This window comes from Panthera leo, chromosome B3 (genome assembly GCF_018350215.1).
Source record: "Panthera leo isolate Ple1 chromosome B3, P.leo_Ple1_pat1.1, whole genome shotgun sequence".
NCBI lineage: Eukaryota > Metazoa > Chordata > Mammalia > Carnivora > Felidae > Panthera > Panthera leo.
Genome location: NC_056684.1, coordinates 133,589,304 through 133,615,677, shown reverse-complemented (window position 1 = coordinate 133,615,677; position 26,374 = coordinate 133,589,304). Strand labels below are relative to the sequence as shown.

The 26,374-nt window shown below is 38.7% G+C and overlaps 1 protein-coding gene across 8 annotated transcripts in view; it reads left to right on the top strand.

Annotated features, from left to right (window-relative positions):
- The window catches only part of RPS6KA5 (ribosomal protein S6 kinase A5), a 183,405-nt gene that overhangs the window by 86,164 nt on the left and 70,867 nt on the right, over positions 1–26,374 (top strand). For 7 of the 8 annotated variants that reach the window (XM_042944088.1, XM_042944087.1, XM_042944093.1 and 4 more), the window contains 2 exons: positions 13,950–14,065; positions 17,250–17,357. The exons of the other annotated variant lie outside the window; for it this stretch is intronic. In XM_042944088.1, coding sequence (XP_042800022.1) covers positions 13,950–14,065; positions 17,250–17,357 — 224 coding nt within the window. The remainder of the gene's footprint in view (positions 1–13,949; positions 14,066–17,249; positions 17,358–26,374) is intronic. 8 annotated transcript variants of the gene reach the window in all.

Here is a 26,374-nt window from a genome sequence, read left to right as displayed (position 1 = left end):
AACTAGGTCCTAGGCTAGAAACAAAAGTAGCTAGAGAGCGTATTAGTGGGACAGATGACAAGACTTGAATAAAGGGCAAATTAGATAATAGTGTTTTTATCATAAAGTTTCTGATCTTGATAATTGTACTGTGGTTATAGAAAAGGGTGGGGTTTTTTTTTCCTTAGGAGGTGCACCCTGAAGGATTTAGGGGTAGGAGCGTGATGTCTCCAACTTATTCTCAGGAAGAGTATGCACATATATAAAAACACGAAAGAATACTAAAGCAAATGAAGCAAAATGTAAACAGTTGGTGAATTTTCATCATGGTTATGTAGGGATTCCTTGTACTGTTCTGGCAAATATTTTTTGTAAGTTTGAAATTATATCAAGATAAGTTTAAAAATAAATAAATAAAGCCCACAGGCAAGGCAGGATGACCTAGGAAAAACTTTTCAAATAGGGCCCAGATGTAATGACTAGTTTTCACCAGCCTTTCTTGACTAAAGATGATGCCACATTTCGTGTCAATATTCCATATAATGTAAGCCTGAGGAACAAGATTAGAGTATAATTTGTCCAAAATGGTGTTATTCAAGTTTATACTTCTCTTCTGTTCTGACTTTGGCCAGAGCCATTATGGCATATCCAGAAAGAGGTATAGATACAATTACATGTATCGTTCTTTGTATGTATTATTTCTCACAACCAAATATTTGATGAGATTTGGACTGCCGACAATTTGAGGTTCTAATCTCTGACAAGGACCTAGACTGTAGTGGTGCCTGGCTGGCTCTATTGGTAGAACGTCGGACTCTTGATCTCAGGGTCGTTAATTCTAGCCCCATGTTGGGTGTGGAGCCTACTTCAACAACAATAACAACAACAAAGAACCTGGACTCCTAGACTGTAGCTCTTCTGTGTTGCCAAATTCAATTCATCGTCTTGAACAGGCAGGTGGGCTAAGGTTATCACCTCTTAGGAAAAATTAAGGAGTCTTCCACAAGGATGGAGGTATTCCTGAAGGCAAGGCCAAATAATTTCTTTTTTTTTTTTTTTTGAGAAAACAGCCCAGTCCATTCCTGCAAGATATAAATTGACTCTTTTAAATTATGTGCTATAAATGGGTCAGTGATAATTTTAGCTTGGTACATTCTTAGAAGAGATTGAAACTCATTGTTTACTGTGGCCGTTAAAAAAACCCCTCTGTGTAGCAACCCCCCCTCCCGCCAAGAATGTCTACTTTTGAGCACTGTGACATTCAGATGAGCCCTCCAGACTTGTCAAACTTAATTGTGAAAAACATGTAAGATAGCACAATTTTATGACCAAATATATAGAATTATTGGCTCTAAGCCATTTACATGTTTGAAGGACAAAACAGTTGATTTTCTTTTTTTTTTTTTAGAACAGTTGATCTTAAGGCAGTTTTTTGGACAATAATTAACCAGACCAGCTGCACGATGAGGCTGCTGTTAGTAAGCAACAGTAAAACCATATTTGGAGGAAGTGAAGCACATTTCTAATATGGCATAAAAAAATCACTCTTTGGAGTTAGACTGCCCATATTCATAATCCCTATCCTCCCACTCACAGGATATACAACTTTGTATATTTGTTTAGCCTCACTATTCTCTAGGGAGTACCTATTTTCTCTGGGGATCATACTATTAGAATAGTACCTAAGAGCACTGTTGATAAGGGTCAGATTCACTGTCATATCTAAGTGGAACAGGCACATAGAAGGTGCCCCATGTCTGTAGTTGTTATTACTTCTTTGTCTGGTCTCAAAAGCAGCGAGCTGTGTTGAGATAATAAATTTTAAAGGAGAGCAGTGAAAACCCTGTTTTATGTTCCTGAATTCCTACCTGTCAGCAGCCCTTTCCTGCTTCCCTGACTTACAGGCTATAGAGATGCGGCTTCCATACAAACAGCAGTAGCCAAGAGCCTTCACTGAGTCAGTACCACTTGGTCCACTTTATGTCCAGAGAGGCAAGAAGGTTCAGGAATATCAGTAAAAATGGAGCATTCTCATGCTGTTTCTGACAGTTTCCCTATCATAAACAGAATAAAAACAGTCAGCATTGGCTTCAGTCAAACAAACAAACCACCAAAAAACGCCAAACTTCATGCTTGCAATTTGTTGTGAAAGAAACTGGCAGAAACCTGAGAAATCTAATTTCTAGAAATCTAACGAATCCATAATTTGTACAGGAAACTTATTACTCAGGGTAGACATGTTGGCATGGGCCAAAAGCTGACCAAGCAGAGTAGACCTGAGGTAATTCCAGTTTCCACTCAGCGACTTTTTTCAGTCTGAGCTTTTAGTAAGTCTTTTATGGGAGGAAATATAATTTATGCTCAGTTGGAAAGGATGGGGGTGAAGGGTGGGGTTCCTTGCTTTATAAAGCTGAGAAGAATCTTCCTCCCAGATATCAGTAAGGATCTGGGTTTTTGTGATGTCACTGACCATATCCATGCCATTGCTAACTCTGTCCCAGAATCTGCCTGCTTTCCTGATTCCAGTATTCTCCTTCAAGAGAGTCAAGATTTTATAATTCAGCTCATATTTAACAATATCCCTACGGTCTTTTAAATCTGTGTTATTGTTGTCTCACTGCCTGGCTAAATTGTTTTTACTTAGGGCAAGCAAGCCCCAACTTTACCCTATTAGATTTGCTAGATCTCTTGATAAACACACCAATGTAAAGACACCAGAATGCGGTCCCAGCACATCCTCAGTAGTCAGAGATCTTGTTGAAAATGAAAACCCCTTGCTCCATTTCACTTTGTAAAGCTCTGGACCTCACCAGTCCAATCCTAAATACAAATAATCCCCAGGACAGCTATGCCAAGCAAGGGTAGAAGTCAGTGAGAAGTGAGCTCGGTGCCCCGGAGAGGCCGGAACCGGGTGTGTGTGCCGTGATGATAAAGTTTGCTGTGCTGGAGACCTGTAGGACACTATTTTCGGATGTTTCCCATGTGCTGGCAGCCAGTACTCATTGGTTTGTTTGTAAATAGAACTTGATAGGAACTTTTCGATTCAAATTTACAATGTTGTTGTAGGGGCCATGTTCCTTAAACTGTTTTTGGCTTCCAACTCCCTGGAGAATCTGATAAAAGCTGTAGACCCTCTCTTCTCAGAAGAATGCACAGATGCTTACATATGCTTGAAAACAATTGCACATAATTTCAAGGAATTTACATGAAGCACTTTCAGAGCCTGCTGTTCATTGCTCCAAAACCAGCCATAAGAAGTCTATCTTCCTCTCCCTCAAAACGTTCCAGAGGGCTCTTTTGTACCTCTTTAACAGTCTTTGAATAATTGAGGGTGATGATGAGGATCATGGTAACTACCTTGTATTGAGCTTTCAGTGTTTGTTAGATACTGTGTATTCCTTATCCCCAGACGTGAACTCTGGGTCATCCTCTCCAAACCTGTTCTTCCAGCAGCCTTCCCCAACTCCATCTCTTCAGGTGCTCCGGTGGGACTGGATCTGTACTCCTACCACTGCAGTCGCCTTCCTCCTAAGCACCATCCTCTCTCACCCTGCTTCATTCCAAGTGATCCCCTTATTTCTACCCTTGCCCTTCTCAACACAGCAGCCAGAATCATTGAGCCTAGTAAAGCGCAAGTCTTATCTTCCCTCACTGTTCTACTCAGAATCCTCTACAGGCTTCCCATCTCATTCAGAGTGAAAGATGAGATCCTTCCAATGGCCAGCTCAGCTCCAGAGGATCACAATACGTTGTACCGTGCATGGTATGCATAGCAGCCCCGGTGATGGTCTGTAAGACTTGGCACAACTCTCCCACCCCCATAACTCAGTGACTTCTGTGACCTTTGCTCCCCTGCTACGTTTTCCTTGTTCACTGTGTTCTAGCCACGTTAGCTTCCTTCCTAATTGTTAGGTGCACCAGGCTCTCCCACCTGAAGCCTTTGCATTTGTTACTTCTGCCAGGAATCGGGTCCCCCCAACATCTGCTTAGCTCATGTCTTCACTTTCTTAAATTCTTTGTTCAAGAGTCACCTTGGTGAGGCATACACCGACCACCCTTATTAAAATGCAGTCCTCAGCTCTATCCTGGCATTCCCTATCTGCCTTTAGCTGTGCTATTTTTTCCATAGCAATCATCATCTTCCAACGTATTCATAGTATCTTGTTTACTTATGTTTCTCTCTTCCCACTGGAATGCAGGCTTCACTAGGATGGAAAATTATTGCCTGTTTAGTTTGGCATATGGGTGCAGTATCTAGAAAAGTAATTGTTATATAATAAGGGCTCAAAGCCTGTTGAATGAAATGAACAAACCCTAGGGAAATATATTGTTCTCCTTTTATAATTATGGTTTTAGATTCAAAGAGATTAAGCAACTTGCTCAAAGTCACACAACTGATGAATGGTATCACTAGGATTTTTGGATTTTCTGACACTAAAGACTTAGGTTCTTAAATACCAAAAATACTTCTTTCCAAGGATATATAAAATAAGAGGTCAAAATGTAGTCTAGAAGTGGCAGTCTTACAAGGCTGAGGAGTCAAAAGTTGGGAGTTTGGGGCCAACACAGTGGCTGCAAAAGACCCTTTTCCTTTGTGGCGAAGGACCCTGCCAAGAAGGGAACCACAGGTGAGGTGGTTCAGAAATCTCTGTGTGTGGACTGACTTCCCAGCAGTGAGTGCATGGGGTGAACATCTAAGTGGCCCAGACAAAAGCTGGAAAGGTTGAAAGAGCCCGATAAAGATTTCAGCAGCTCCCACCTTCGGGGAGACAGTTTGCAGTTAAATTCCTCCCAAGGTATAGGGACTTGGTAAACTCTACAAGACTTTTGTCAAAGTTCTAGAAGAGCCAGGCCATAAGAGTAAGAACCACACTTGCAGAATCAAAAATAAGTGGTGGTAGCGAATTTTAACTCATTGAATAAACTAAACCCCTGAGTTCCTTCAGATGTAAATAAATAAATTGAATGATGGGATTTGGGATAATTACATGGTTTCAAAGTACTTCTCCAAAAATACTTACTAATTACAAAGTGAAATAGGTAACTTTACGGTAGAGAAGCCAAGGAGACAACTTCCTTAATCAAGAGATCAAAGTGAAAATCATTGATACTAGGATGAATCGAAATCAGGCCCTACCTGAGACGATGCACCAAGAACAGTGTGACTTCCATGATTTCCTCTAGTGATGCTCACCTGAGTATGATCATGCAGGTACATCAGACAAATTCAGATTGTGGGACAGTGTGCAAAGTACGAAGCCTGTAATCTTCCCAGTGTCAAGGTTATGAAAGTCAAGGGAAGACAGGAACTATTCCGAACTGAAGAAATTGGATGACTAAACTGAACATTTGATTCTAAACTGGAAACTTTTGCTGTAATACTTTGAGAACAACTAAGGAAACTTGACATTAGGATTGAGTATTAGATGGTAACAATATATTTGTGTTAATACACTGATTTTGTAAATGATCATGTCATGGTATGGCATACAGATGAAAGTGTGCTTGAGTGATGGGTTGTCAACTTGACAAATCACTTAGATGGGTTCCTGAAAAAAGTTTTATGACTATATTTAAGACTTGTCTTTAGATTTATGATTGTTTCAAAATAAAATGGAAAAAAAAAGTGTATTTCTATATAGTAGGATCAAACAACTGGAAAGTGGAATTTTTTGAACATAAAATACTTGGGAATAAATTTACTCTGTAAATTCTACATTGCTGAGAGAAATTAAAGAAAACATGATTAATAGAGAGATGTACCATGTTCATGAGTAGGAACACTCAATGTTGTTCACATGCCAGTTCTCCCTAAATTGAACTATAGATGCAAAACCGTCAAAGTCACAATCCAAGCAGCGTTTTTGGTGGAGACTGACAAACTGACTCCAATTCCTATGCAAAAACAAAGGAACTAGAAGAGCTCGTTCAGTCTTAAAGAAGAACAAATATGGGAGGCTTAAATGATCTGATTTAAAAATGACTATTAAGTCACAGTAATCAAGGCAGTATGGCATGAAACATATAGATCAGTGGAATAGAATAGGACTCCAGAAATACACCCACACTTTTATAGCCCTTTGATTTTTGACAAATGTGACAAAGCAATTCAATGGGGAAAGAAGTAAGTGGTGCTAGAACAATGAAAAAAGTGAATCTCAACACTTACTTTGCTCCATACACAAGTATTAGTTTGAAACAGACCCTAAACATAAAAGTTAAGCATATAAAGCATTTATAAGAAATCATAGGAGAATATCTTTATAACTAGTGTAGGCAAAGTCTCCTCAAAACAGTAACCAAAAGGAGGAGGCGGATGGAAGCAGTATGAGAAGAGGAGGAAGAAGGAGGAGGAGAAAACTGAACTAATAAAAATTAAACATTTTCTGCTCATCAAGAGACACTTTTGAGAAAATTAAAAGCAAACCACTCACTCAGAGATAATATTTTCCATACATGTACTTGACAAAGAACTTGTATCCAAAATCTACAAGAATGCCTTTAAATTATTTTAAAAAGTAAACAAAGAGAGCTTGCTCCTAGAATGGTCATGTGAGGAGCTACATGGACCTGCTTTCCAGGGAAACAACTGTAACTAATAAAAGTTATCATTTAAAATCTCTGGGGGTTAGCCTGTGGGTGGGCATACATACAGCAGTTGAAGAAACATTTATTCAAGGAAATCTAAATGTTAGAACAGCAAAAGTGGGTGGCACTCGAGCCATGACCTTCTGCCCTCTCCCACACTGCATGACCGAAACTCCATTTGGGTGGGGGTAGCCAAGAAGTTGGGGTCCCCTTCCCCTCAGCTCCCAGTTAAGAGATACTGTATCTCACCAGGAGATTTCAGGACACCAAGCATTTCTCATTCACCCAGCTCCTTGCTACAGAGGCTAAATTGTTGGCAAAGAATTGTGGCTGAGAGTTTGGGAGCTCCTTTCCTCCACCCAGCCCCCACTCCTAGGGCAGAAGCTTTGTTCTAGGCTTGGAAAGTTGAGAATATGGAGCTCTGATGCTCTTGCCCTGCTTGATTTGTAGGGTGAGGGTTCTGTGCTGGTAGAGGCAAACTGAGAAGGCCAGGGACTAGTGCCTTCATGTAGCACCTTATTAATTAAGCAGGGGTGTCACTCTGAGAGAAGTGGGCCACTGTCCTCACCCCCAGCCCCAGAGCAGTGCATCAGAGATTTCCCCAGAGGGAGAAGTAGTGCATAAACCCGGAACTCTGAAGTTCTTAACAAAAGAACTTACTTGAAGCAGAGTATGTAGAAGTTCAAACCTAAGGATGAGGGGGGAAAATGGGGACTTTGGTGGTAAGCAATTAAGAGGAGGCTTCGTAGCTCCATTAGAGCAGCACACTAAACTGTTGGAATGAGCATACCAGGGAAATAGTCAAGGATGAAGAACACTTTTGGGGCCAGAACAAATCTCAAACACCGGCCTCAGAAACTAACCCTACAACAGAGCCTGAATTTATTGGATCAGACTGGGGAGTAACTTATGCCCCAGGGCATAAATTGAAAACAATAGATCAATCAGCCAGCAATTAGTGGAGCTCAACAACTGGGTATAATATGAAAGAGTCAGACAGCTTAACAGATCAGGTTCTTAAAGAAAGTAAAAAAAAAAAAGAGTCCTGCTAAACCATTCTATGAATGCCCAAGGTTGTGTCCTCTAAGGAGCAGCAGCAGAGACTTCTTGCAGGTAAAACAGACCTCACTAGAATACTCAGTTATTAAATAAAGAAAAAATAAATAAAAACAAGCTTCTGGTGGGGGTAGGGAGTTGGAATCAGATCATAACTTGAATCCACAAGAAAAAAAAAACGAAGAGAACCAAAAATGTAAATAAGGCTAACATGCTAAATTATAAATATATACTTGCTCTCCTCTCAGGTTCTCTGAAAGACATAAAATTGTGTAATCATTGTTATATTCTGGTGGCTTGTAACATGTAGTTGTACTGTGTATAACAATATCGCATAAAAAGGAAGAGGCCTTGAGCTCTACAGGAGTAATGTTTGTGTGTGTCACTGAAATTAAGTTGGTATATATCTGAAGCTTTTTTGATGTTAATGTGCATATAATAAGCCATAGCACAGCCACTAATAAAAAGTGAGATTCATTAAAGGAATTAAAATGTTGTATTAGAAAATATTCACTTAGTGAAACAGAAAGGAGTAAAAGAGGAATAGAGAAAAAATATATAGAAAACGAAAAAGTAGAACAGCAGACAGACATCAACAATATCAATAATAACATTAAGTGTAAATGGAGTAGTCCATGTAATCAAAAGGCAGAAGTTGTCAGACAAGGGGAGAAAAGAATCAACATTATGCTGTTTACAGGAGATACAGTGTAGATTCAAAGATACAAATAGATTAAAGAATGAAGATGGAAAAGAAGAAATCACACAGCAACTACAAGAAAGCAGGAGTGGCTTACTAATATCAAACAAAATAGACTCAAAAACAAAAAATGTTACTCCAGATTAAAAAGGGACACTTCATAATGATCAAAGTGCCAAATCATCAGGAAGACATAACAATTGCAAACAAACATGCATCTAACAATGTAGACCCAAAATACGTGAAGTAAAACTGATAGAAATGAAGGGAGAAATAAACAACTCAACAACAGTACTCCACTTTCAATAATGCTTTAGATTAACTAAGCAAAAGAGCAGCAAGGAAATAGAAGATAAACCACCTAGATATAACAGACATCTGTAGAGCTCTCTGAACAAACACAGCTGAGTACATATTTTTCTCAAGTGGATAAGGAACATTCTTTTAAGATAGGCCATATGGTATGCCACTAAAAAAATAAATACACCTCTGGGTGCTTGGCTGGCTCAGTTGAAAGAGCATTGACTCTTGATCTTGGGGTTGTGAGTTTGAGCCCCACGTTGGGTGTAAATTTTACTTAAATAAACCTTTTTTTAAAAACACCTCAATAAACTTTAAAAAGTTTAAAATTATACAAAGTATGTTCTCTGACTGCAATGGAATGAAGTTAGAAATCAATAACACAAAGAAATTTGGGATATTCACAACTGTGAAATTTAACAATTTACTCTTATGTAACCAGTGTGTCAAAGAACAACTCTAAAGAGAAATCAGAAAATACTTTGAGATGAGAGAGAATGAAGACATGACATACCACATCTTATGAGATGCAGCTAAAGTAGTGCTTAGTGGGAAATTCATAGTTGTAATTGCCTGAATTGAAAAAGAAGAAAAAAAAATTTTTTAAAGAAGATCTCAAATCAGTAACTTTATCTTCCACCTTAAGGCACTGGAAAAAGAAGAGCTAACTCACACCAAAGCAAGCAGATACAAGGGAAATAATAAAGATTAGAGCAGAAATTAATCCAATAGAGAATGTGCAAACAGTAAAGCAAATGAGTGAAACCAAAAGATGATTCATTGACAAACCTGTAGTTAGATTGGCCAAGTAAAACAGGAAGAAGGCTCAAGTCAGCAAAATTAGGAATAGAAGAAGGGACTACTAACTACAGAATTAAAAAGGGTCATAAGGGAAAACTGTGAACAGCTGTCTGCCAAAAATTAGACAATTTAGGTGAAATAAATTCCTAGAAAGGCACAAACTATTAGAGTTGACTAGAGGAAATATAACATCTGAATAGACCTATAACAAGTAAGTAAATTGAAGAAGGAGAAGATGTAATGAACTAACCACAATGAAAAGCCCAGACCCATGTAGCTTCCGTAGTGAATACTGACAAACGTTTAAGAAGGAATTAATGCCAGTCTTCACAAATGTCCAAAATATAGAAGAGGAAGAAACACTTTCCAACCAATTCTATGAGGCCAGTATTACCTCAACACCAAAACCAGACAAAAATATCAAGATAAATCAAGAAAATTATAAACCAATATCTCTTATGAATAAAGACACAAAAATCCTCAACAAAATACTATCAAACTGAATCCAGCAACATATTAAAAGGAAGGTATACTGTGGCCAAGTAGGATTTATCCCAGGAATGCAAGGAAAAGTGAAAATCAATTAATATACCTTACTAGTCAAATAAAGGACAGAAACCATATTATCATCATGGTAGACATAGAAAAACATTTGACAAAATTCAACACTCCTTTGTGATAAAAACACTCCTACTGCTACTTTTTGGTAGGAATAGCGAACTTCCTCAAAATCAAGAGCCATTCTTTCCCCCTAAAATCAGGAGCAAGGCAAGAATATCCACTTTCACTGCTTTGTTCAACATGAATGGATTAACTCCAAATGTTTCAAAGATTAAAAGTAAGAGCTAAAATGAAAAAATTTCTTAGTGGAAGATGGGTAAATCTTTGCAACCTTGGTGTTGGCAATGGTTTCTTAAATATGGTATCAAAAGCACAAGCAACTAAAGAAAAAAAAGATAAATTGGAATTTAAATTGGATGGAGTGATGAAGATGTTTTAAAATTGAATGTGTTGATAGTTGCATAACTGAATATACTAAAAACTATCGAATTTCGTGGTATGTGAATTATATTTCAGTGTTTTTTTTAATGTTTATTTACTTTTGAGAGAGAGAGAGAGAGAGGGAGAGAATGAGTGGGGAGGGGCAGAGAGAGCCAGAGACACAGAATCCAAAGCAGGCTCCAGGCTCCGAGCTGTCAGCACAGAGCCCGACATCAGGCTCGAACCCGCAAGCCATGAGATCATGACCTGAGCCAAAGTCAGACACTCAATCAACTGAGCCACCCAGGTGCTCCTATGTGAACTATATTTCAAATGAAGAAAAGAAAATCAGGGGCCCCTGGGTGGTTCAGTCAGTTATGTGTCTGACTCTTGATTTCAGCTCAGGTCACGATCTCACGGTTTGCAGGATCGAGCCTGTGTTAGGCTCTGTGTTGAGAACGTGGAGCCTGCTTGGAAAATTCCCTCTCTCTCTCTCTCTGTGCCCCTTCCCTCCCCTGCACACTCTCTCTCTCTCAAAAATAAACTTAAAAAGGGGCGCCTGGGTGGCGCAGTCGGTTAAGCGTCCGACTTCAGCCAGGTCACGATCTCGCGGTCTGTGAGTTCGAGCCCCGCGTCAGGCTCTGGGCTGATGGCTCGGAGCCTGGAGCCTGTTTCCAATTCTGTGTGTCTCCCTCTCTCTCTGCCCCTCCCCCGTTCATGCTCTGTCTCTCTCTGTCCCAAAAATAAATAAAAAAATTTAAAAAAAAAAAAAAAAAAAAAAAAAAAAAAAAAAAATAAACTTAAAAAAATATAAACATCAAAAGGCAAACAAAACAAAACCCACTTTAATACACTTCACCAAAGAAGATATAAAAATGTTCAATAAGCTGGGGCACCCGGGTGGCTCAGTGGGTTGAGTGTCCAACTTTGGCTTAGGTCATGATCTCCTGGCTTATAAGTTTGAGCCCACATCGAGCTCGTTGCTTTCAGCCTATCAGTGCAGAGCTGGCTTCTGACCCTCTGTCCTCCTCTCTGTGGCCCTTCCCCACCTGTGCTCTCCCAAAAATAAGTAAATATTTTTTTAAATGTCCAATAAGCCATGGAAAGATACTAAGTATCATTATGATTCAGGAAAGTGCAAATTAAACCCATAATGAGATACCACAACACACTAAACAGAACAACTAAAATTATAATGACTGAGAGTACCAACTGCTTACATTATAGAAATTCTCACTGACCTCATATCCCAGCCACTGATTAGCACAAGTACTTAACCCATAAGGACACTTCAGTTGTACCATAGTTCCTGCCATTATAGCCCTTTGGCAGCTTCTGTATCTACTTACCACTGTCGATACCTGGACCGCTGCGTAGAGCTGGCTGTTCACTTTGTAAAGTATGCAACCATGTACCTACAAATAAATTTTTATTTTATGAAAGTTGGGTCTTCACCTTTGGCTCTTGGGCGATTCCAAAAGTAGAAAGTAGGTTACTTGATGCTATTTTAGGTTTGTTTTCTTAAGTTTGTCATTAGTTGTTCTCTGTCTCCCCAGTAAATGGAAAATAAACCACTTTCTATGTTCCAAGCAACCATAATCCACAGTAGTTAACCATTTCCATTGTATGGATAAAAACTGCAGCTGAGAGATTGATTTGCTCAAGGCAGGACACAGTGAAACCGCTGTTTGATCCCAGTCTGAGAGTTACAAAGCCCAGGTCCTATGGCCTATATTGAAGTCCCTTAAAGATAGTATATTGGATTCTTTTTACAACACACTTGCCTTTGAGTTTCAGAGTGATTTTTTTCAGAGTACATTTAATATTCCACTGTAAAGAATCTGTGTTTAATTAATATATCTATGGAGTGCTTCCTGTATGTGGGTACTGTTTGTAGAGATGAATACATTGATCCAGACTTGTAGAAAGCTCAGAGTTTCGTAGAGAAGGCAAGTGTGCAAATAAACATTTTCAATACAGTAAGATAACTGCAGTGGGAGAAGTCTTTAGTAAGTACAGTGGCTAACAAAAAAGGAAGTGATCAACTGCTGGAGTGGTTATTGAAGATGAGAAAATGGCATAGGACATGCAAGGATGGATGGGTAGGAGTTTGTCAGTTGGTCAGCTGACCTGTGGGTGTCTGTTTCTGTGTCATGACTAAGTGTGGAAACCATGTATGCATAAACATCAGTATTTGATTTAAGTAAATAACTACTTAAAGGTAGAAAAAATTCATTGTTAGTTGGCAGGAATGCTGTGTTCCTTTACACCTTTTTAATAATTAGCTTTGTGTTAAGATATAATTAAAACCTCTGAGCAAAATGCAGAAGCCTTAGAAGGGCAATGCTTTTTATTGGCATGCGCTTTGTAAAACACACTGCAAAACAACCATTAGAGTTCTTTCATTCTGTTGCATCTGCTTTTTTGGAATTTAAAGCTAACCAGGCAAGATGAAACAAAAATTTGCAAGTTCGTGAAGATTTTGCTTTGTTCCTTTTTCAAATTTTGCTGAACTTGATAAATGAATATACTTGGGATGCATGTTTCTCAAATTTTTAGGAGGAAAGCTTTAAATTACATCTGTGACTATTTTCTAGGTATATGTTGTTTCTCACACGTAGATGTTGTGTGGTCAGGTAGCAGTGGTTAGTTTCTGATGAAGCTACTATCAGATTATCAATAAATGTCTTATTAGAGCTAATTACAAACAAATAATTTTTACAAATAATAATGGTAATTATTATTAAATATAATTATATTTATACTGTCTATATTATAATAATTATATTTATAATTAGTAATTATATTATTAATCACATTATAATATATTATTATGTTATATTATTATTATTATTCAGCTCTCATGTATTTCTCACTGTAGCCTTTTTTGTCTCTAATTTCATTATTCTTGGGATAAATGGGGCAAATTAAGAGGGAAATGGGAATCTTTCAGCGTCAGGTGTTTGACTCAGCCACCTTGTGCCACTTTTACTTATGGGCTGCATAGAGCAATAAGAAGGCCACCTGCTACCTGAAACACGTTTTTGAAAGGGTACATAGAAAATTCTAGAAAATAGGGAATCTGCTCAGATAGTGACTGGCAGCTATTACAAAGGAAAAGCTGAGATTTTTGTTTGTGTTCTGTTTTGTTCTGTTCCTTTTTTTATCTTAGTTGTTGCAATGGTTGATGTTTTGCTACTCCACAGCAAGCTAAGTATTATGTGGTGATGGCAGAGGTTTTGATACACTGCATTTGGAAAAATGTATTTAAATATATACAGATGTCATGTAATAGTTTTAATGGCAATACTCCATGCACATTCATTTGATTGTGGCTTAGGGTAGTCGTTATCTTATGAAATGTATTACTATGTGTATTTAGTAATATGTTCTAGATGAAACTATATACTATAGGCAAAGAATTATACAAAAATAATATATTAAAGTCAGTGCCTTGTGGTTAATCCAAAATGTTTAAAAGGGAATACTTCCTTAAGTTTATGAATACAAGTCAAAGAAAGAAAAAAATATATTTCATTTTTAGATTATATAAATGGTGGAGAACTTTTTACTCATCTTTCTCAAAGAGAGCGTTTCACAGAGCACGAGGTGCGGATCTATGTTGGAGAGATTGTGCTTGCCCTCGAACATCTCCACAAGGTAAGATGCTCAGTCTTTGAGAGTTCTTTTCTTGAAAAAAAATATATTTTAACTGAGGTAATTCTGGAGCTAAAGAGCTACTGTTTTAAACATCATTGTCTTCGTGGAGATTGTGAAAGCACACTTACACACCGTTGCCAATATTCTCAATTCTGTAGTTCCCGTTTTCAAAAATCATCTTTTTTTCTTGGTAGTTCCTGCGATACGGATTAAAAAGGTAGAATGTGAGCAGTTCTTTGGTTCTTGTTTATGAAAAATCCTAATGCTTATTACAAAGTACCATTAGAATAAAAGCTTTTCATTCTTAAAATAACCTTTGAAATAAAACCACAAGTCATAATCTATATTTGCTTAGTTGTGACTTACTCCGTTGCAGACTCTGCCTGTTTGTTTGCAGGGTATATTTCCTGATTAAGTTGGAGAATATGAGTTTTTGGAAAGAAGTGCCTGCCACGCTACCCAGCTACCCCGCTGTCCCACTCTGGTCTGCCTTTGCCTTTGTTTTGCCCCTGGGGCCCCCCTCTTGTTCCCTCTCTGTCCCTTCTCTTCCATTGTCTCCATGTAGCGCGAACTCAGTTGCTAAAAACTTTAAGTGGAATTCATGCCTGTGCTGCTGTTTGAACTCCATAAAATCCATTCGAACTTTAAAAATATATATATTATTTCAGATACTATTAATCTTGATCGAAGAAATTTTGACTAAATTTTTTTTAACTTAATGAGGATGGATTATTATAGAAGCAGTTAGCTGTGTAGACCAAGTGTGTGTGTATTTCCTCAGAAATAGAAAGTGTTTGAGTAATTTTCATCAAAGTGTGTGAGATCATGAGGCCATCACGACTTGAGTCGCTACATTAGGATGAGACAGGTGCATTGTAGAGCTACTGTTCTTTGTCGTGAATTCAGATCCTGCACTGGATTAGACATGAACAGGGATTAAAGTGGTGTTTATGGAGCATGGACAGGAGTGGAGAGAGATGAAGGAAAAGGCGGGGAAGAGGGAGGAAAATTTTAAAGTGGCAAGGAGACTGGAATTGCAAGATGGAGGCAATGGACGGGAGAGGCTGTGAGAAAAGATGGTGAGAAGACACAAGCACAGAAGGAGAGGATCAAGGAAAGGGGACATCTAGAGCAGAACAGAGCCAGGACTGGATGGGGCGGGGTGGGGGTGGGGGGGTCAGAGCAGGAGTCTTACGGAGAGTGGATGAAAATGTATAAGAACAGGAGGGAAAGAGAAAAGGCCCTGGTGGGCATGGGGGTGGGGCTGCAGTGCGTGGACCAAAGGGACAGAGGAGCAGGAAGGGAGCTGACAGACATTCCTTTGGGTGGAGTTGTCCTGGAGTGGCCAGCTTTTGCTGGTTGAGTATCCGTGGGATATAAAGCAGTTAGGACATCTTCATATATGAACCAAATTGGGCCCAGGAATGGGTTGAAAAGATCTTGGAGTTTTATGGTTAGGTGTAAGTTTTTTTTTTTTTTTTTTAATTTTTTTTTTTTTCAACGTTTATTTATTTTTGGGACAGAGAGAGACAGAGCATGAACGGGGGAGGGACAGAGAGAGAGGGAGACACAGAATCGGAAACAGGCTCCAGGCTCTGAGCCATCAGCCCAGAGCCTGACGCGGGGCTCGAACTCACGGACCGTGAGATCGTGACCTGGCTGAAGTCGGACGCTTAACCGACTGCGCCACCCAGGCGCCCCAGGTGTAAGTTTTTATAATATAAAAACGATGGTGGAAATCACCATAAATAACCAGAGTAGAAACAAGCAAAACAAATACAAAGCTCCAATGGGTAAGCTACTAAATTCAGTTTTTAATTTGTGTGAAATCTTTAATTCTGTTAATTCTGTTTATTAAAGAAAAAAATCCATGAACACCTGTTATTATTAAAACAGGGTAATCAGAAGTAGAAAACCTGATGAATACTGGATATACGTGTAATTGATGTAGAGTGAAAGTAATGTAGCAAATCAGATCTCAGCTAAGTTTCTCTTAATCTTACTACCCTAAAAAGATAAATACAAAGAGATACAACAGGAAGCCAGGAATATTAACCTTGACACAGCTGCTAACATTGAGTTTCCTGAGAAGAGACAAAAATGAGAGTTTCCTTGGAAGTAATGAGGTGAAGCAGATAGTAAATAATTTATTTCTAAAATTGTTTTCAAAGAGTTTGTTTCAAAGAAAAAAAAGTCACACTGGCTGTTAGATGTTCATGAAGCTTTGAGTCAAATGTCTGCTCGGACTGCAGATATTATCCTCTCTTTCGTGTAGAACACTGAAGTTCCAGGAGGAAAATTGCCTAGCATGTTTCCTTCTGTAATTTTTTGTTTCAATTTTAAGAAATTAGTACGAATCTGCTTTTTCATATACTTAATGTTGTAGAAAGCAGGGTTTCTAAGTTTAAAAACATTTAATTTAGGCCGACATAACATGAAATGTGCAATGCACATATATCAAGAACTTATATGACTTGTGTAGATTTATTTAGCTGAAGAAATAGCTGAAGTGTTTTACTGTAACACATGCAAAACAAAATGGAGGGATATATAAATGTTATCTAATTGACTTATGTTGCTTATTTAGAAGCCTATTATCCAACAAGCCTTTATTAATTATCTAGTTGATGCTTTGCAAGATACTAGATAAATGTGAAGAACAGAGTTAGAGTATGGTTATATCAAGACAAGGAGGAAACGCCTAGAAAATATCAGTTATTTTTAGATAAGTACAATATATGTGTAGGTGCTGTAAGAAGAAAAAGAAAGACATGACCAGTGTGGAATCTGGTTAGTCAGGAAAGCCTCCGAATCCATTAGCAAGTGATGGACACGAATTGGCTAAAAGTACCTGAAGAAGATCATGTACAGTGAGGATTAGATAATTAAGAAGATAGGAGGAAGCAATAGTCAACAGAAAGACCCCACAGAAGCTGGTCCAACAAAGATGGACCTTCGTTACACAAAGAAAGAAGAGTTAGGAGGTAGGAGAGGTCCAGCGAGCCCAGCAGATGAGCCCTGAGATAGAGGAATTCACATTTGCCATGGCCAGTCACTAAGAGCCATTAGTGCATCCTGAGCAGGAGAATCCTTTTTTTGGTTTGTTTTTAAGGTAGACAAAGACTTTCCTAATTTATTTTTTGGAAACTGTTATTTTAAAATGCATATTTGTTTGTTTTTACAGTTGGGGATTATATACCGTGACATTAAGCTTGAGAACATTCTACTTGATTCTAATGGCCACGTGGTGCTGACAGATTTTGGTCTGAGTAAGGAGTTTGTGGCTGAAGAAGTGAGTATTATATTTTAATTTGAAGTTAGTAACAATGGAATGTACACAATGATAAAAAATGAGCTGTAGAAGAAGCATTTATCAGGATAGTACCATACGGATTATGGATTTTTTGGGCAGTTTGCCTAGAGGAACATCTTGACCTGAATGACTGTAAAGAGTTTTAGCTTAAATTACCATGGAACATGGAACCATCTTGCTAGAATTGCAGTAAACATTTAATGAATATATCAGAATTCCCCAGTCTAAAATCAAAACTATGCATTTAACTTTCCCTATAAAATATGACTGAAAATTTTGAATAATCCTTTGGGCCCTTTAGGAGAATTATGGCTTAGGTGATAACCGGTGGACCATTACAAAACAAAGGACATACAGTTTACATTATATTTACAAAGTAGGACATGTCGTGATGGCCCTTCGAATTCACTTGACAAAAATGGCAAGGATCTACTAGACCTACTTCTTCAACAATCTAAAATTATTGAAGTAATTTGTGATAGCTAAACTAAAATTTGATAGCTAACGTGCAGATTTTGAATATGGAGGACCTTGCACTTTCAGTAGAATTTCTTTATTATTACAGGTGCATTTAATGACATTTAAAACTGTACATCTAGTTCTAGTTAAATACTCCTCATGTAGCAGCTGTAAAAAAAAAATTGTGTTTTTACGCTACTGGTTATGCAAGATAACTAGATGAATTTGAATGCCAATTCATTTTTATCTAAGAAATTATTAGTTAGAATACAGAATCACAGTGGAATTTTTGTAGTGAAGAACTTTGTGGTTGTAAAACACATTGGTCTTGAATTCCAAATTAGGCGTATCTATTTCTGAACATTTGCTTTTTGGAGTATTGCCCATGTAGTCCTAAGTGAATTTGATAAGTGCTGAAATCATAAAAATTAAAGATCTCAACTTTTTATCATATCTGTATTCATTCAGTTCGCTTATTAAGTATTGCCCACCTCTACTATGCTAGGTACTGGATAATACAGTGGTGAATAAGATGCCTTCATGAAGTTACGGTTATAATTATACTGATTATCTTTGATGGGACAATCATTGTTATAAAATAGATGAATTTTTGAGGAATTTACTTCAAAGTTTGATTTTTAAGACTTTTTCTCCTTTGTAAAACTGTTAGTGGCAATGTCAGTAAAATGTGACAGATTAAATACATTTACTGTTGCTTCCTCATTAAACCCCATAAATAAAAGTAAAGGAGTAAAATAGGTATGTACTCAGAAAAGATGAAAGAATATAGCAACCAAATTTTGGAAGACAGTCAGCAGGAATACTACTTGTAGCCAATTTAAGCATCCCTGATCACAGTTGAATCCTAAGCTAGCAACGTGAGAAGCCCCAAGGCAAACTAATTTGCACTTCTGGCCCCCAGAAAGGTTCAGGACTCCCTCAGAGTAGGAACACAGGTGCCATGGGACATAGGAGGGTTGTTTGGAAGTCTGTATAAGAAACAGGTAGCCTCCAGGTCTCTGTCTCCCCTATTCACCCAGGCAGCCATGCTTCCCTTACCTTCCAGGAAGACTGAAAGGGTTAAGTAGAAAGACTGGATTCAGGGACGAGGGGCTGAAGGTGAGGCCACAACAAGGAAACTACTGGGTGGGGTGAAAAATGACACAGCGAACCATGGAGCTCCCACGGCCTCTTTCTGCCACTTTGTCCTGAGAACACGTCTTCCCAGACAGGAGTTTGGAGAATTCCTCTCTGAGAAACTGAAAACAAAACCTGCAGATGCTATCAGTAGGTGGTGTTGCTAGTGAAGTAGCCCGGCCAGATCTTTCTACAGAGATGTCTGGGACTTGACGGGCCCAGCGTGTGCCCCGGAACCATGTTTGTGATGATGTCACAACTTCTCTTTCTATTTTGATTTCAGTATATTTCACCGTAATTCGTTTCTTTTGTCTGTATTGCAGTATGATTAGTTTCCTCTGTCATACTGTGCATTTAAAAACACTATTCTGAGAAGTGGTCTGTGGGCTTCAACAGACAGCGAAAGGGCCCTTGGTTTGTAAAGGACCCCTTCGCAGGGAGATTTGGTGACCATCATCTCTCTCCATGGGACCATTCACACATTTGCTCCTTCCCTCTATCAAAGTATTTGTTGAGGGCCTTCTCCATGAGACATTGGGCTAGGTTCTGGTAAGACACCAATGAAAAGAATCACTTAGTGACCCCTGTATTTACAGGTACATGTGGCTGAATGTTTGGCAGACTTTGGCCCTGGGCAACGGCAAAATGTCAGAAACGAAAACAAAATAAACAAAAGTCAAATATGGATCAGAGTTGTTGAGTTTTAATACAGAGATACAAATTAATCAGAAAGACTGTGTGACCGAACCAGCCAGGTCCCTCCTCACAAGAGAGATTTGTGTGTCCTGCGAGTCATGTCAGCCGCTCCTCCACAAGGGAGGCTCTCATTGGCTGCCATAAGTTTTGAGCACGTAGTTGTTTAGGTGCAAAAATGAAATACTGGGATTCTATCTGAAGTGGAGAAATACTGTACAAATTTTCTTATTTTTCACTGAATACAACCTAGCTGCGTTTAATTATAGTTACGTGATAGTGTCTGTATAATTAAGCTTTCTAGTTTCATCTCTTCCCCTCAGACTACCAGCTCATTCTTCCTCTTTCTGTAGAGGACATACCATCACACTAGACTTCAGGTTTAGCTCTCATGGCTGGCATGGGAACTACCCTTCTCTGAGACCCCTACAACGGGATCTCATGGTCCTTTGCTTCCCTAATTCTACCCACCACCTATCCAGCCAGTTTCCCTGCCTAAGACTCCTTCCACCTTAAAAATATTTCCACCAAACAATTTCTGTTTTGATTAGCTAGCATTCCTTTTTGGTTTCACATGTCACGCTGAATCACTTATATTGAAGTATCTTTCTTGGAGTGAGTTTCTTTTTTGTTTATCCCTATTCTACCTCCTTGGTTTTTAGTTTAAACTCTAATTTAAGGAGTCTCCTCCTAGGTTTCCAGTGCCTAGGGAAAGATTGTATGGCTCTAGCTCTAACTAACCTCTCTCCTTTTTTACCTCTTCCTCTTGGACCCTTTTGTTACCATTTAAGCATGCTTAGTCTCTCCTGTCTTAAACTTTTAAAGATGGAGAGTGGATGGATGGATGGATGGACGGATGGACGGACGGACGGACGGACAGACTGACTAGTAGATAAAAAGAATCTCAGAATTACATATTCCCTGCCATCTCTTGTGTTCTTGTTCTCCTCTGTCAGTATTTGTCTACACACTCTTTACTTACCCACATCTCACTCACTCCTTAGTCTACTCTGGTTTGGCTTGCACACCTACCAACTGACTGTAAGTCTTCTTGTCAAGGTCACTATTGACCTCAGTTTTAGATACTTTTTAGTCCTCTTCTTAACTTGACTACCTAGTAATGTTGAACTAGAAATTGCCTCTTACTTTGGCTCCTGTGACACCACGGTCCCCTGGCTTTCCTTATCTCTCTCACTATCTTCTGCAGGCTTTTCCTGTTCTACCCAAGTGTTCCTCACAGTTAAATACTAAGTACTCTTCTCTCTCTATGCCTTACTCTCTCCCTTCAGGCTGGTGGTTCTTAAATATGTATGGCAACTCTGACCTCTCTTTTGGGCTCCAGACCCTAACATGCTTCTACCGTATTTCCACTTGACACTTTTGTAGCTCCTCAAGCTCAACATTTCCAAAACCGAGCTTATCTTCCCCCCACCCAAATCTGCTTCTCCTTCAGCATGTTGCAATTTTGTGTTATAAATTCTGCCCTCATTTGGTCTGGGAAATGTACTTCTTTTTTAATTTTTAGGAGTTTACTTAGTGTAAAAAATGTGTACTTTTAAAATAATCTTTAAAGCTTCTGTTCATGGCGTAATATTCATGTCTCTGTGTATTCGTTAATTTAACAATTGAGCAAATATTGAGTACAGTATGTCAGGTATTGTACTAGACCCTGGAAATATAGTGGGGAACATAACAAATTCTTTGCCCTGATGAGCCTCTATTGAGAGGTATTTGTCAAATATTCATATGATTAATTATTTCTAGATTACAGTTTGCTAAACTAGATTGTAAACAGGATAAAATTGATTTATTTTAGAAATCTTTAAAGTCTTTTATATGATAATGAATACTTTACAAGTTTGATACTTTTGATATGTTCTTTTCTCAATCATAGAATTTGATAAATCCCTTGAGACTCTAAGAATAAAAGAAGACATTTCTAAATACCTGTATGCTAGCCTATGTCCTTCAGAGGATTTCTTGAGAGTACAATTCGGTAAACATTTGTTGAGTTCCTAATGTAAGTCAGACATTTGCTAGGTATCGGATATATGATTCTAACATTGAAGATTTCAAAAACATTTGTTTAGGGGAGCGCCTAGGTGGCTCAGTCGGTTGAGTGCCCGACTTCAGCCCAGGTCATGATCTCACCACTTGTGGGTTCAAGCACCACATTGGGTTCTGTGCTGATAGCTCAAAGCCTGGAACCTGCTTCAGATTCTGTGTCTCTGTCTCTCTTTGCTCCTCCCCTACTAGCACTCTGTCTGTCTGTCTGTCTTTCTCTCTCAAAAATAAACATTAAAAATTTTTTTTAAACATTTTTTTTTTTTAATTTTTTTTTTTCAACGTTTTTTATTTATTTTTGGGACAGAGAGAGACAGACAGAGCATGAACGGAGGAGGGGCAGAGAGAGGGAGACACAGAATCGGAAACAGGCTCCAGGCTCCGAGCCATCAGCCCGGAGCCCGACGCGGGGCTCGAACTCACGGACCACGAGATCGTGACCTGGCTGAAGTCGGACGCTTAACCGACTGCGCCACCCAGGCGCCCCTAAACATTATTTTTAAAAGGGGTTTGTTTTTACCTCTTCGTAAACAATGTCAAAATGATACATTAATGTATTATTAGTTACCCTATACTTAAAATTTTTTTGATGTTTATTTATTTTTGAGAGAGAGAGAGAGAGAGACAGAGCACAAGTGGGGGAGGGGTAGAGAGAGAGTAGGGACACAGAATCTGAAGCATTCTCCAGGCTCTGATCTTTTAGCACAGAGCCCGACATGGGGCTCAAACCCACAAACCATGAGATCATGACCTCAGCCAAAGTTAGACACTTAACAGACTGAGCCACCTAAGCGCCCCTAGTTACCCTATACTTAAATAGTGCATGCATTCTATGTTTTCATAATTTCACATTGAACATTTACAAATATCACAACAGGTTATTAACATGAACCTACAGGTAGTTAAATAAAAGTAGCAGAAAAATAATGACCCCAACATTTAAAATAGAAGTAGCTAAACTATAACATACTGCCAAACTATAATATACTTTAAAGGGACAGGCCTATGGATTAATCACTATTTTCTCTTTACAGAAAATAGAAAAATGTACCTTCGCTTATAAAATGATGTTACTCATTAATTAATTTTTTGAACATATAAAGGCTTATATACTGGATGGAACATGTATTAAAGTAAGAGGATCTTTTTCAATTCTCCACTTTGTGGCTGTGTGACTCTGGGCAAGCCACTTAGTCGTTAACCCCTCTCAGTCTTAGTTTCTTCATCTGTAAAATAATAGCTGTCATATCTAATTGATAGGATCATAATATGGACAAAATGAGTTGGTGCTTATGAAAGTATGTTCTAATGTGTGAAGCAGTAAATAAATATCAGTTTCTACTTGTAGGACATACTGTTCAAAGTTTAGATTACTGTGAGCAAAATTAAAATAGACAGATGAGAATCTTAATTATTCTCCCTTTTCTGATTTGTAAGAAAGTTTTAAAGTACATCTTTAATGAACGCCTGGTTAATAATGTCATTTGCAGCATTCTGCTATTGTGACATATATATCACAAGATGCCTGGGGAGGTTCAGGACCCATAAAGAGCATGTTTGCATTAGGAATCAGATAACCCTCCTCTCTAAGGCAGCTTTCTAGTTACTTCTGTCCCCCTCCTGCCTAATTTGTAGTGACATATGTTCACGATTCTTTGCATTGGCATGTGCTCCTGAAGAACGTATTAAGTAAGTCTCTGTAAGCAAGTCTTGTCAGTCACTTGCCAAGATGAGTGACTTTAGGATAATTTTAGTTATTTTAGGGTCAACACTGAGATGGAAGTGTTGGGAAAACAGGAGGCCTAGAAACCAGTCAGAGCATTTTTCTGTTGCCCCAGTTTTTCTTCTACTCAAACAGTATTATGCAATTTACAGATGCTAGCACGTTAGTTTCAGCCATTGTTTTTGCAATGTTTTTCTGTCAGGTATCTGTCAGGGGAAGGGAGACGGATAGGGCTTTGCCCTCAGATGTCTACCGCACAGATTCCTTTATAACTTTTCGTACAATAGAAATTATTGGCTCTGTTGCTTCCGATTCTGTGCCTCCCTCTCTCTCTGCGCCATCCCTCCTCCTGTTCACGCTCTGTCTCTCTCTCAAAAATAAATATTAAAAAATTTTTTAAAATCATTGGCTCTGTTAAGACTTATCGTTATACTATTTATTTTACGGCAGGTTTGGGGCACTTGGGTGGCTCAGTCGGTTAAGGGTCCAACTGTTAATTTTGGCTCAGGTCATGATCCCAGGATTGTGGAATAGAGCTCCGTGTCTAGCTCTGGGCTGAGCGTGGAGCCTGCTTAAGATTTTTTCTCTCTCCCCAGCTCACTCGCTCTCTCTCTAAAAAACATTTTTTTTTTTTAAATTTAAAAAATGAAAATAAGGCAGGTTCAATGTGTAAGTTCAGTGGGCAGGTTTAATGTAAATGGCATCACAGAACAAGCAGGGACAACTTTTGAGTGGAGATTCTTTTCACAGAAACTTCTTTCATGTGTTCCATTGTTCAAATCAGGGTAAATATATATAATTTTTATTTACTTGAAAATTATATTTAGCAATCACATTATTCTATATTAACATAGGATGCATTAATCTGAAAATAGACCATAATAAAGGGAAAATTATTTAAAACCATGTTGAGTGTCAGGGATTTTCAAGCCCTTAAGGGGAATTTAGCAAAAAATATTCTGGAATACTAATCAACCCTGAATAAATTGGATGAATAAATGTTTATATCTTTTAAATATCTTTTTTAATTTTTTACATTGTGCAATATTTAACTAATAAAAATTTAAAAAAGTGATACAACAGAATCTGTGCACCCACTATTTACATATGCACTTATAAACATTTTGTATTTTTTTCCACTCAGCAAATATCAATCGAATGTCTACTGTGATCCAGGCAGAGTTCTATCTAGTGTTGAAATCTAGCAATGAACAAAATGGACAGAAATCTTTCCTCTAGACAGGGGGGCAGCCAGTAACAGGAGAATGAGTAAAAACATGTATGGAATATGGTAGATAGTGGTAAGTTACAAGGAGACAAGTACACTAGGAAAGAGGGATGGGGGTATCAGGGAGAGAAAGGTTGCACTTTTAAATCAGGTAATCAGGAATGGCCTTGCTGAGAAAGTGACAGTTAAGTAGAGACACAAAGAGAGTGAGAGTGTGAGCCATGTCCGTATCTTAGGAAAGACATTTCTAGGTAGAGGGATCAGCCAGCGTGAAAGATCCCAGGTGGGAATATGTCTGGGCTGTTTGTGGAACAGAGGAGTGCAGTGTAAGTGTATAAAATGACTGACGGTTAGAGTAGCAGAAAGTCGGGGTGTGCAGGCAGTCATACAGAGGGAGGATTGTACAGGTCATGTAGGGTATCGAAGACTGTTGTAAGGACTACGGCTTCTTTTAGTGAAGTGGGGGCCATTGGAGAGATTCGAGTAGGGGAGGGAGAGGATCTGACTTATTTTAGAAGAGTAATTCGATTTGCCAAGCATGCTATTCTAATAGTGGGACAAGTCTAGAGACATGGAGACCAGTTAGTAAGCTTTTGCATTAATCCCAGCAAGAGATGGTAATGGCTAGTTTAGACCATGGGCTAGCAGAGTAGGTTGTAATAAGTGGTCAGAGTTTAGATATATTTTGACATTAGAGATGATGAAAGTTCTTGATGGGTTGGGTGTGGGGTGTGAGAGAGCAAGAGGAATCAGGGGAGCCCTAAGTTTTTTCGTTAGAGAGTCTGGAAGGATGAGGTCGCCATCAACTAGTGGACTTAAGATGGAAAGAAGATTTGGGGTAAGTGGAGGAGTTCATTTGAGCAGCTTGAGTTTTGAGATGACTATTAGACTTACAGAGATGTCCAGGAGGCAATAGGACATAGGAGTCTGGAGTGTGGGGGAGAAGTCCCATCTAGAGATACAGATTTGGAATTTGCCAGTATATTTAAAATCATGAAAATTGAGGAGAATATCAGCAGGGTAAGTACAGATAGAAAAGAAAAAGGGACTAAACTCTGAGCCCTGGCTACTCCAACATGGAGAGTAAAGAGAGGAAGAGGCACCAGCAAAGGAAACTGGAAAGTTGGGAAGAAAACAGGCAAGTGTGTTATCTTAGAAACCACATGAAGAAATGTTTCAAGGACGAACAAAATCAACTATGTCAAATACTGTTGTTTACTCAAGTAAGGGGAGGACAGGAGATTGATCATTGGCTCAGTTTAAACCTCAAGAGAGAGAGAATGGGAATAGACATATTGTCCTCTACCAATAAAGGCAACCTTGGGGTTTTCTGTAAAAAGGAATAGTGAAATCGTGTGGAGAGAGCAGCAGAGGATGAAGCGGGGTCAAAAGAGGTCTCTTTATTATAAGGCGGGAGAAATGACAGACGTCATATGCTGGTTGACACATTCCTGTAAAGGAAGTGGGGGTCGATATAATAATAAGAGATGGGGGGGAGATGCTGGACCTTGGGAGGGATAAACTCAGTGCACAAATGGGGATGTAGTTCTTAGCTAGTGGCTTCATCAGTTCATCCTTAGGAACAGAGAAGGGTGAGTTCCTGGGCACAGAAGCAGGTGGCTGTCAAGACGTGGTAGTGAGAGCTCATAGAGGGTCTTTTCTGATTGCTTCTGTGTTCTCACTGAAAGTGAG